The 12,176-nt window shown below is 31.7% G+C and overlaps 1 protein-coding gene across 1 annotated transcript in view; it reads left to right on the forward strand.

Annotated features, from left to right (window-relative positions):
• The first annotated feature begins 750 nt into the window (after positions 1-750).
• Positions 751-12,176, forward strand: part of LOC110026845 (protein SPT2 homolog) — a 23,805-nt gene continuing 12,379 nt past the window's right edge. Inside the window, exons 1-8 of the mRNA XM_020728020.1 lie at positions 751-899; positions 1,593-1,666; positions 2,075-2,331; positions 6,674-6,788; positions 6,889-6,963; positions 7,040-7,166; positions 7,270-7,754; positions 7,839-7,960. Coding sequence (XP_020583679.1) covers positions 1,637-1,666; positions 2,075-2,331; positions 6,674-6,788; positions 6,889-6,963; positions 7,040-7,166; positions 7,270-7,754; positions 7,839-7,960 — 1,211 coding nt within the window. The 5' untranslated portion in view covers positions 751-899; positions 1,593-1,636. The remainder of the gene's footprint in view (positions 900-1,592; positions 1,667-2,074; positions 2,332-6,673; positions 6,789-6,888; positions 6,964-7,039; positions 7,167-7,269; positions 7,755-7,838; positions 7,961-12,176) is intronic.

Below are 12,176 nucleotides of genomic sequence, written 5' to 3' on the forward strand. Positions count from 1 at the left end.
AAAAGTCAATTTAACCTTATTTTAATCTATCTCACAAGAATGATCATAAGTACCCAAAAAGAGTTTGTCAATGCACTTTAATATTATGCCACTATTTTTTATCATTAAAATTAAAATTAAATACTAAAAAAGAGATTATAACTATGATTCATACATAAATAGCCATGCTTTGTGATCAAAGTAATTAGCTTACATGGAACTTGATTTGGTTCCGTTGCAATAATTTAGCTTAATTAAATTAACTTAATTGATTTATAATTAGTAAATCGCCTTTATTAATTTATCATGATGCCCCTCTTTTATTAATTTTTTAATCCGTTTGATCTTAATATGACGTCAAATTACTTTTTCTTTTTAATGCAAATTTGTTTAAATTTAAATTATAAAAAATTAAATGCCAAATAATTTATGAAATATGAACAAATCATGTTTATTTGGTGTGTGGTGTTTTGAAAACGAACCTGACTTATTTGGGTAAACTGTGTTTTGACAGCTTATGCGTTTTCAAGACGCGAAAAATAACATTTTCACATCGTAACTATATAGGAGCGGCGGCAGCTTTCTGATATCGATCTGACTTTTCTAAAAAAAAAATTATAATAATCATTACACTTAACTTATCAATAAATTATTTTTAATTAGCTGCTTGTCATACATTATATAATAAGGTGACAGATCTTTATTAAATTCGGTCTTAAGGTATTTATTAAATTTCATTTAAATTAAATCAGCCCTTCGAGGTGAAAATGGCACGCGGACGGCTGATGCTGTTGGTCCGCATAAATTTTAGTATGCGGTCATCGGGTGGTTCTCGTCTCCAGCGACGATAAAGGTCAGATTTGGGCGAGAGAGTTTCTTTCTTTCGCTTGCCCTGCTTGTTTCGCTTCTGCTATTCTCAGGTAAGAACCAGAAACCCTTGATGCTGTCCTCCTTTGAAATTTCAGTTTTTTCATTCGTCTAATCTTCCAATCTATCATTCAGAATGCTTAGGTCTCGAATCGGGTTGTTATGCAAGTTTGTTCTTCTTCGATTATTATTGTTTTTTAGTTTCATGCCTAAAACACGCCTTTTAGATTTCAACCCATATCTTATTTTTTTTACTGGTTTTTTTTCGATCTCCATGAAGCCCTAAAATTGGAGCGGTGTTTTTCTTTGATGTTTTGTCAGTTGATTTTCAATCTACTTCGATGTCGCCCGTCGATCAGGAGCTGTTTTAGTGTTCTGTTGTCTGAATTTTATCCCAGCATGGAAGCATCTTCGAGTTATTCATGGCTCAAAAGTTGTGTTTTGCGATGAATTGGTTTTTTGGATCTGATGCATAAATGTGTGGTATCATTGATCGACCGGAATGCAGTGATCTTAGTGCAATCCATTTTTTCTTTCTCTATAAGTTATGTTTTCTCTGATTATTTAGCCAATCATTAATTTACATTTATATTTAATGAAATTGCTTTTATTCTTTCTATTTGCTGAAACTTGTACCGACCATCTGTTGCTTATTTGTCAATCTGGTTTTATTCTTGTGAATGTTTGTTCTGCACTCTACCCAGCCTTTCTGTCCTGTTATATTGACTTCAAATATGGAATTATAGTTCCAGGTTGTCAGTGTTTTTGTTGCAATTGACCCAAAGATTGGATGACCCAAATGCTGCGAGATTATAGAAATGTAAGTTCTTTTTTTCTCCATTATCATTTTTTATCAGGGACAATTACGTACACAACATTCGAAACATTTTTATTTACAAAACTAGCACGCAAATGATTTTTTGAACGATTGAATCAATGAATTTATGCATGCTATGATCAAATCATTTAGAATTTGATAAAAATAAAAAATTTGGGTTGCGGTTTTATTATGAATTTTGATATTTAAGTGAGAGTTTGAAAAATGGATGATAGAGGGTGCTAGATTTGTATATAGCAATGTTTCGAATGCTATATATGAAATTCCCCTTATTATTATTGGTGTTTCACCTAACAAATCGGTACACATTTTACTGCTAAACTTTATTTCCTCCCTTCTTGCCTTCTTTCTTATCTAATTTAGTTTATTTCATTTGTTTGACTTTGAAAGGGGTTTCATCGTGGCCATGAGGATGAGTATGAGGATGATGAGTATGATGAATATGAAGATGAGGGTTCAGAGGGCGAGGAAGAAGGTGAACAAAAACAAGAGGAAGAACGAAAACCGAGCAAGGAAGAGTTGGAGTTCCTCAAGCTAAGGGAGGAGCGTAAGGAGATGTATAGGCAGAAGTTGAAGAAACAGAGTGCCAAAGATTTTGGTCATTCCATTCTATCAAAAACTAGTGAAAGGACATTGGCTAACACAAAGTGAGTTATATTCGTTCTTTCCACAAGATATCAGTCTTGATTAGTGAACTTTGTAAATGATTTGATGAAGTAGAGCTTGTGAACTGTTGACTACTTCCGCAATCTTAGATCTACTGATCCAAGTTATCAAAAATTTAAAGGAATTGCTGGCAAATTAAGCCTGGTCAGGTTTCCATGCCACTCTTTTTCCTCTAAATTGATTAGAGAAATGGAGAAAGGTGATTGATGTTTGTCTTTGGCTTGGATTTCCTTGAAAGGTGTTTTATGTATTATTCTTCAGTTTCTCGCTGTTGTGTTTAACTGGAAACTGATTTCATGAATGTAGAACCTGCTGCAGGATTTACTTTTTTAATATTTTTATAATGAGCTGGATATTTGAGTGAGTAAACCACAGAATTAGCATGCAATTTTTTTTTATGTATTGTTTATTTTTTGTAGTATCATGGTTCATTTTAATGATGTTGCTATTTTGTCTTAAGAATTCTAATGCTTGTTTGGAATGTGAAATTGTTGAACTTTCTTGAATAAATTAATATTTCTTTTTTGTTTGTTTGAAACTTTTCAGTATAAAAATATATAATCCTAGAAAGATCTTGGCACAACCCTAGATCATTTCACTGCAGTTGATGAGCGATTAAGTAACTTTTTTTCTTAATTGACTGTTAACATTTTTTTGCAACCACTTTTTATTTTCCCACCTCCCGTATTTCTTGGGATTGCAACATCTGAAATGTTTCCCATCACCCTTATTTTTATCTTTTTTTTGTTTAAACATTGTCGGGTCCTAAGCCTCGAATGCAAAAAGTGAGGGTTGCATTAGATAGTCGACTGCTAGTGTAATATTTTTGTCAAAAAAAATTATGATCTGATTCCTTTAAAATCATTGTGTAAATTGTGTAAATTGTGATGCTAAAATTCCGCTTTTAGTGATCTTTATAATAGATTAGATTCTAAAGAGGGTGAAAAATATATGTATAAACTAGCCAAACAAAGAAAATGGAAAAATAAAGATTTAATTTAAATAAAGTGTATTAAAGATTAAAAATAAAAAGTGTTCTTTTTAGAGGAAAATATTCAAAATATGTGGGTAAGCTATTTTGATAAAATTTTCAATGAAATTTCTAAAAATACGATCGACTTTAGTGATCTTAATATCGTTAATAATAATAAATTTTTTTTATTTTTATCATCCCATTAGTAAAAAAGAAGTTGAGGAAACTTTACAAAAAAACTAAAAGCGATCAATAGGACCTGATGATTTCCCTGTTCAAGTGTGGAAATATATAGGAGATTTGGGAGTTTCTTGACTTATTAAATTCTTTAATATTATTATTAAAACTAAAAAGATGCCCGAGGAATGAAGGAAGTGCATTTTTGTCCCCATTTTTAAGAATAAAGGAAATGCACAAAAATATGCAAATTATAGAGAAATTAAGTTAATGTGTCATACTTTATAATTATTGTAGAGGGTAATTGAATAAAATATGATACAAAGACTTTTCATAATTTGTTTGGATCTATCTCGGGTATGTTTAATATGAAAGCTATGACTTGTATTCAAGTCATTAAAGATATGTTTACTCGTGTTCAAAAATATGGATTGACCAATTATTTTCCTATTTCAGTTGGATTACATCAAGGATTGGTTTTAAGCCCATGTCTTTTTGATTTATTTATGGATGCTCTTACTGGACGTATACATGAAGATTTACCTTGGTGTATGTTTTTTTTGCTGATGATATCCTTCTTTTGGATAAGACTAGAGAAGAAGTTTGGGAAAAACTTGAATTATGGAGGTCTACATTGGAGTCTAAAGGCTTTCATTTGAGTAGATCTAAAACTGAATACATGGATGTAATTTTAGTAGCAATATCTCTAGTGGCAGATTTTTTAATTATGGGTGATCAAATCATTAAAAGGTGTGAATGTTTTAGATATCTCGTGTCTATTTTTCAAAGCGATGATGATATAGATTGAGATGTTATTAGTAGAATTCAGGTTGGTTGGTTGAAGTGGAGGAATGCATCAGACCTTTTGTGTGATAGAAAAGCGCCGCTTAGACTTAAAGTAGAATTTATAAGATGGTCGTAAGACTCACAATGCATTAGGTGCAGAATTTTAACCTTTAAAAGAGAATCATAGAACAAAGTTAAGTCTCGCTGAGATGAGAATGCTTAGGTGGATGAGTGACTTGACACTTAGAGAAAAAACGTGAAACGAATTTATTCGTGATAGGGTTGGTGTAGCTCCACTTGCAGATAAGATTAGAGAGAGTCGTCTTATATGGTTTGGTCACATTAAACGTCGACCATCTGATGATCCGGTAAGCAGAGTAGATGTTTCAATTCAACTTATGTTAAGAAAATTAGATGTATATCTTAAAAGACTTGGGGTTTATTGTATAAAAAAATGATCTTAATCTATTATATCTAAATGAAAATATGACACTTAATAGGACACATTGGAGAAACATGATTCATGTAGCCGACCCCGTTTAGTGGGATAAATGCTTGTTGTTGTTGTTGTAATGTTATTGTATTCCAAAACTTATTTTTGTTTGCTTTGAGATTAGAGAGAGTCGTCTTATATGGTTTGGTCACATTAAACGTCGACCATCTGATGATCCGGTAAGCAGAGTAGATGTTTCAATTCAACTTATGTTAAGAAAATTAGATGTATATCTTAAAAGACTTGGGTTTATTGTATAAAAAAATGATCTTAATCTATTATATCTAAATGAAAATATGACACTTAATAGGACACAATGGAGAAAAATGATTCATGTAGCCGACCCCGTTTAGTGGGATAAAGGCTTGTTGTTTTTGTTGTTGTAATGTTATTGTATTCCAAAACTTATTTTTGTTTGCTTTAAGAAGGGTGTAATGTGGGAGATAGTAGGGAATTTTATGATTTAATTGCACAAGAATGTCCTGTAATGTTGTTTTCCGAGGGTTTTGAAAGGATGGCGTTGTTATTGATGCTGATTATAGCAGGTCTACAGTCAGAGGTGTTTTAATTTTTTGTAATATTTGCAATTTTTAAGTTTGATTCTTCATATATATGATTGTGTTTATTTAACGTATTTAAGATTGGTTGTATTCTAGAACAGCATACAATGTACTTGAGGTTATTTTTTCAAGTTTGGCCTTTTCATGTCACTTAATATGCATGCATGTGGCCAACTCAAGCAATCAGTAGACAAAATATGTTTATTGAATCCTTTTTTTTTTCTTCCATTGGGAGCGTTGTTGACATGATCAGAGTTTTTTTCATGGTTGTCAGGAGAAACCTGACACACGTTCTTATTTGATTGCTACTGAAAGTAATGATTTTTTTTTTCTTATAAATTTTCTCCTGCAAAATCACGTAGTTAATTTACAAAAGTTGATTTCTATGATTGTACTTGAAAATTTGATTACAGTTCCTTAGCTTTATTTTTCTTTTCATAGTTGCATGTTTTTACTGATGACATTACATACATATTTCATTAATATAGGCGATGCTGCATTTTTATTACTTAAATATTATTTTCAAGACTCTTCTTTTGTTCTAGGGTTAGGCCATTTTGCGGTGATTGTTCAAGTTCAATCATTCGGTGATGGGCTTTTTCAATATTGAGCTCTTTTTTTAGTTGAGTTGATGCGTACTATGGCTAAATTGCAGAAGAAGAAGAAGAAACAATAGTAGGGTAGATGTTTTCAGAGAGGAGTGGAGGACAATGAGATTTTGTGGTGAGTAGTTAGATTGGGATTGTCAAAGGAGGTGAAGTTGCTAGCGATCATTGGAGATAGCCAATGTTAGGAGTGAGGATGGATGAACTTTTTGCATGAAGGGAAGAAGAGAGGGAATGAAGAAAAAATAGATGTTTACTCTTACCTTTTCTTCTCTAGATTGATTGTTTTTTTTTTGTTTGCATGATGTGTGAACCAATCTAAGTGGAGGATTTTCAAAAATGTGAGCATAAATGAAGCATAGCACAAAAATGAGGGATACACGGGATATTTTTCAATTTGAGTGCCTTGATGTTACCCTCCTACATTCACATTTTTTCCCCTGAAATTTCTCACCTAGTCAATGCTTCTCAAGCTAATGAAGAAAGCTACTTTATAATAGAAACCTGATATTATTCAGATCACAATAATTGTACTTAAAAAGATGGATCATTTTATGATTGTAACGACAAAAGATAGAAAAATGCTAGAACTTCAACATTTTTGTTTTCTTGAAACTCTAGTTCTTGTCACACACACATGAAATAAGTGAGGTTGATTATCTTAAATTTAAGTCATTCGTTTTTAACTGTTCGTCTCTTTGTATATGTTACACCAAACTTCTATTGCAGATTTGGCTCCTTCTTTGGACCGTCTCAACCAGTCATTGCTTCTCGAGTTCTTGATGAAAGCCGCTCAATAAGAGAAACTCAGCATATTATTTCCAAACCTCCCAGTTCTTCCGGGGTTTGTATTTGGAGAAGTTCTTTTGATATTGTTAATTTTTGCTGGTGGGTCATAAACTTTGTTGTTCTTTAGAATTATGAATTATGTTGTGTGTTTGCAGAATGAAAGAGTTTCTGTCTCTGCATCCCAAGAGAAAAAGTTTTCTGAACATCATCATCGTCCGAAAGTTAACGAGGTAAAATTGGGACTATTATCAAGTCATCTTCATTTTTTTTGTTGGCCTATCCCCACAAACAAATTCTCATTTGCAGGTCAAGAGGAAAGTGCAAACTCTAAAAGATTCGCGGGATTACTCATTTCTTTTATCTGATGATGCGGATTTGCCTGACAACAAGGCGCCGCAGACTACAACGCGGCATGTTTCTGCACCAATGACCGGTATGTTTGCATCTTAATCCTTTAGATATTGTCTTCAAAAGCTTTCAAACAAATTTATCATTTTCATGGAGGATACTCACACAGGTTTCTCCTCATTTGGAAGATGCTCGGTCAACTCAGGCAGCATTAAAGACCAAGATTCCTACAAGCAAACCATTGAAATCTACCTCCAATGGCCATGACATGAAGAATGCTGTACAGGTAAGTAGACCAATGCAGACTAAGGTACCAATGAAAGGGTTTCATGTGAGCAGGCCACCACCATCTTCTTCAGAACCTCGAAAAATACCTGTCAGTAAAGTTGGTGGAAATGGCCATAACAGACCTGTAGGGCCTAAACCTTTAGCTGCGCCATCCAAGGTTTCTGTGCAGTCCAAGGTTCCTGTTGAGGTTATTGGTACAAACAAACCTGGCTCAAAATCTATGAATGGGTTGATTTTGAAAAAAAATATTTCAACAGCAAAGCCTCATTCTTCCACTCAAAATCATTATGCTGAGCAAAAGAGACCAAGTCAGGCGGCAGATAGAGTTAGAGCAGCACCTAAACCAGCAGCACCAAGGCTGACACCACCTTCCTTAAAATCTCAAGTGATCTCTCAGTCACTTTGCTTCCTGTAATTTTAGTCTGCTGCTTTTTTTATGTTGTTACTAACCATTGCTTTCTAATTGAAGCCTCCTAAGCCAATTTCATCCCAAAATATTCGTGATGAGTCTCAAAAGAAGAAGCCTGTAAGAAGAAGACCAGATGGAGATGACGAGGATGATGCTATTCAAATGATTAGGAATATGTTTCGGTTTGTAACCATCATCTTGATTTTCCATAAAACAGTAATGTTATTATGTACATAATCTGGTTTGGTGGTTTTTTATACTTAATTATCTTCTTTGAGTCTCATGAAATCTCTATATCAAGTGAGGTTCTAGATCTTGAACTTTATAGATGCAGGCAAAGCTTTGGTTCAGTAATTAATGTTAAGAATTCTTACCCATTATGATAAGCTGGGAAATTGTTTACTTATCATTGTTTTGACACATCTTATCTCTAGTTGTGGGGTGCATCTAGTTGTTTATACTTATAGAATAGACACATCCTTCAAAGAGTAAAGAGTAAGGTTATGTGTTCTTCTGGAAGCATGACGTTAGATGATATAGAATTTTTTATGCAATTTAAATGACACGATGAATGTGGATTGCACAAAAGTAATTAGGATTCACATACTAAAGACCTTTAAATACAAGGAAAAAATGACTCTCCTTAGGTGCAAACCATAAAATACAAGAATTAGAACCAAATTGATAATGTAAGTATTGATTAATTCCAAATAAATCAATGAGAAATTTGAACTAAAAAGAGTTAGGGAGTTAATTATAGGTTATTCAAAATAAACTTTGATGAACGAAAGAGAATGCCACAGTGAAAATTATTGATGCCTCGCATTGATACAAGATGATGATATTTTTTGGAATTAAGCGATGGCACTTCTACTGCACTCAAAAGAATCACATATCTAACTTGCATTCTTGATTGAAAACTTGAACTGAAAATTTTTGAAATAGAAAACTTTATGACATGCCTCAAGAATGTGTTTACATGGCTCTTAAGGTTCAATTTAAAATATTGAATCCGGCTATAAGTGAAGTCCTATAAAAAGCCACATGATCAACACTACAATTCTATGATTACTACATCCCCCCAGCGAAATTGGTGGAATAAATCTTCAGCAAGGAATATTATATGTATAGACACTATTGTTATAGTCCTACATCTTTCTGTCTTATATTGAAAACTTCAACTCTTGTGAATTGATCGCATGATTTTCTTTTTTGCCAAGTAATCATGAGTCATGACAAACTGGTCTGTTGTACTGCTGCACAAGCTATTTTTGGACTCCACCTCTAGTAATGAATACAATTTGTTATCTAAATTAGCTTAGAAATGCATTGATATTTCTGGAAATATGTGAATGCGTATTTATATGGAAGTATAATGGTTCTTAAAATTGTACAATATGAGCCTCGCCTTGAGGCCCGATTCAGCAATTTTTAAAAAATTTGCAATGGATACTTCATGAGACTTACACCTCACATAATATGAGGCTCTCTTCAAGGTGTGCCTTGCCTCAATTTTGGTGAGACATGCATAATAAGATGTTGGATTTTTTTTTTAAAATATAAATAAGATAACATTAAAAAACATTCATTGCTTTCTCATATAATATACAATTGAGGATTAATTAAACTTGTTACTATCAAATTAGCCATTGTTTAAAATCTAGTAAGTATCAATAGTGATTAAATAAGAGGAATACGATTGAGATTTAGGTTGTGTAAAAGGAATGAGAGAACATAGATATAATTGAGAATAAAATGATGGTTAAAAGCAAATTATTATGTCGATTATTGAAATGAAGACTCATTTAAGTGATAAGAGTGATAAGGACTTTTGAATATAAAAACTTTCCCTAAACCCTAATGCAATAAATTGGTAGCACATTCATGAAATAAGGTTAGATACATTGAAAATTGGATCAAGGCTTTTTTTCTTTCTGAAATTTTTAATATATTGGCATTAGTTTCAACGTACTGTAAGATTTTAGATGTCACGGTCTTTCTCGTCTTTAATTCCTTAAAGGTCCTTGAGGCAAACATACTTGAATTCAAAAGGACCGTTAGTGCCTGTTGTCGTGCATTCGTTTTTCTATGTACTTCGTATTCAAATTACTATAAAACTTATAATTGTCATGGTTAGCAATTCATGTTCTACAAATATCATTGTGTACTTCAAGTAAACTATGCAATGATATGAAGCAAGCAATGAAAATATCACGTGATAAATATGCATAGTAAGAAATAATAATCTATAACTAATTTCTAGATAAGGAGATCATAAAGAAATTGAAAGCAAATTAACCATACAACATTAAATATCTATATGGATGAACAATCTTTTAATTAAAATTAGCCCAAATGAGTTTAATGGTAATTGTGATGACTTGCACATTGTTAGAATTGGCTAGATAGAGTTTTGAATTTTAGTTTTTTTTTTAAGCATTTGTTGTTAACAACTTTCTTGAAATATTGATGTAAAATAACTAACTTGATAAGGTTCTTTTATTGATTTAAATGCAATTAACCAGGACCTAAGACAATTAATATTAATATGATCATTCATGTAGGGACAATTTTGATTATAAAGTTAAAAACTATTGTGCTATCAAGTTACCTGATTGATTTCATCAACTATAAACACAATTGTTTCAGTTTTTGATGTTCAGGAATATACTCAATTCCTCTTGGAAGTTCAATTTCTCATATAATCTCTACTCCATTACAATTTTTTATTTAAAATTTATTTATTTTCAGAATAGAGTTTCAGGTTAATGAATATGATCTAATTTAGGTGCATATTCAAATTGAATGTCATAATATAGCTTTAAATTGTAAAATAAATGGTATTCTACATCTAAGATATCATGAAAAGAGTAGTCGAGTGGTGGGTCAAAGTATCTTTAATTATATAAAATTTAATCATACATGACTTGTGCATATGTGCATGTGGCTAGCTTCAATAGAGATGTTATTGAAGTTTCTTCAACATTTAAAAGAAATTGTGAGCATGTCATTGAAATTGTGCATAGTTTCAAATTTAATAATTATAAAAAAGAATAAACTATTAAGCTCGTGCAATCGTGCGTGCTACAATCAAGCTATTTTTTTTCTCTTACAATCAAGCTATTTAAACTTTGAAAAAAGCAGAAAATATGGGTTGGGTTTTGAGGTGAATTTCAATATTTGAGTGAGAATTTGTTGATTGGAAGTAGAAGGGTGGCAATTTTATAAATATGCAAGATTTAGATGTTAAACAAAAGGATAATTGGTTTCAACATTTAAAGATTACCTTTTGATTTTATATGGTTTTTAAACTCACACTGTTGGCCTTTAATAAAGCAAGCATTGGTAACAAAATAATCTAAAAGCAAATCAAACACTAGAATGATTGATTTTTCTCTTTAAGTTCATGTTTCTCAATAGCAAATGCTTTTTATATTCATCTGCAATGCTTCATCAAAATAATTAAACATGTCTCCATATTTGTTATTTTTACAATTTTTATTTATTTAGAATCATAGAAACGGTAGCACTAAAAGATGTTCGATATTATTAATCCTCCCTGAAAATTTCCTTAGATTTTATCTCCCATTGAATGTAGGAATATAATTTTGAATCTTATAGTAGTTATGCTGTATTGGCTTGAACCATAGTTTACTCTATTTCATTTAAATTGCATCTTTAGTTTAATCTTTAATAGACACAATTTATTGCTCCACTTTTAGTTGGTACCTCATGTAGGCATGTAGCCTTCAGTTGTGACACCAATTTGATGGAGGATAATATAGGGTTTATGGTTCTTGATGCAACTATGATGATGCCGTAAAAACAATTCACATGAAACAAATTAGGATTCTCAGATTAAAGGTCGTCAAATGCAGAAAAAATTCGTTTTCCTTTGGAGAAAACCAAAATTTTCAGGAATTATAACAACAAATAATACAATGTTCTATTAATTAACCAGAAAATTGAACCATAAAAAATCATAGAGCAATTGATTTGTTTCACCATAATTAAAATCGTAATTGTATCAAATTTGAACAAAGCAAGAACTCTAAAAGTCAACAATAAGATATTTAGAAGAAATTTTATAAAATAAGTCTATTAAAGTGAAGAAGATCTAGGCCTTGTTGCAGCACCGGAAAATAACTTACTATGGAGTTAGTTAATTGTGCTTATACAATGTTCGAAGTAATATATCCAACATAGGATTGAAGGCTAGAATTAGAAATATTGTTGAATCAAAAGATGCTTGTACGTGACTTAAATTTATTTATGTTGTTCAGATGGTGCTGTTAAATTTTAAATATCAAATCTGACCCTCCACACAACAACTAAATCCTTCCACGGGTGAAGGAGAAAAAAAAAAAAAAAATATATATATATATATATATATATATA

Source organism: Phalaenopsis equestris, unplaced genomic scaffold (genome assembly GCF_001263595.1).
Source record: "Phalaenopsis equestris unplaced genomic scaffold, ASM126359v1 Scaffold000402, whole genome shotgun sequence".
Lineage (NCBI taxonomy): Eukaryota > Viridiplantae > Streptophyta > Magnoliopsida > Asparagales > Orchidaceae > Phalaenopsis > Phalaenopsis equestris.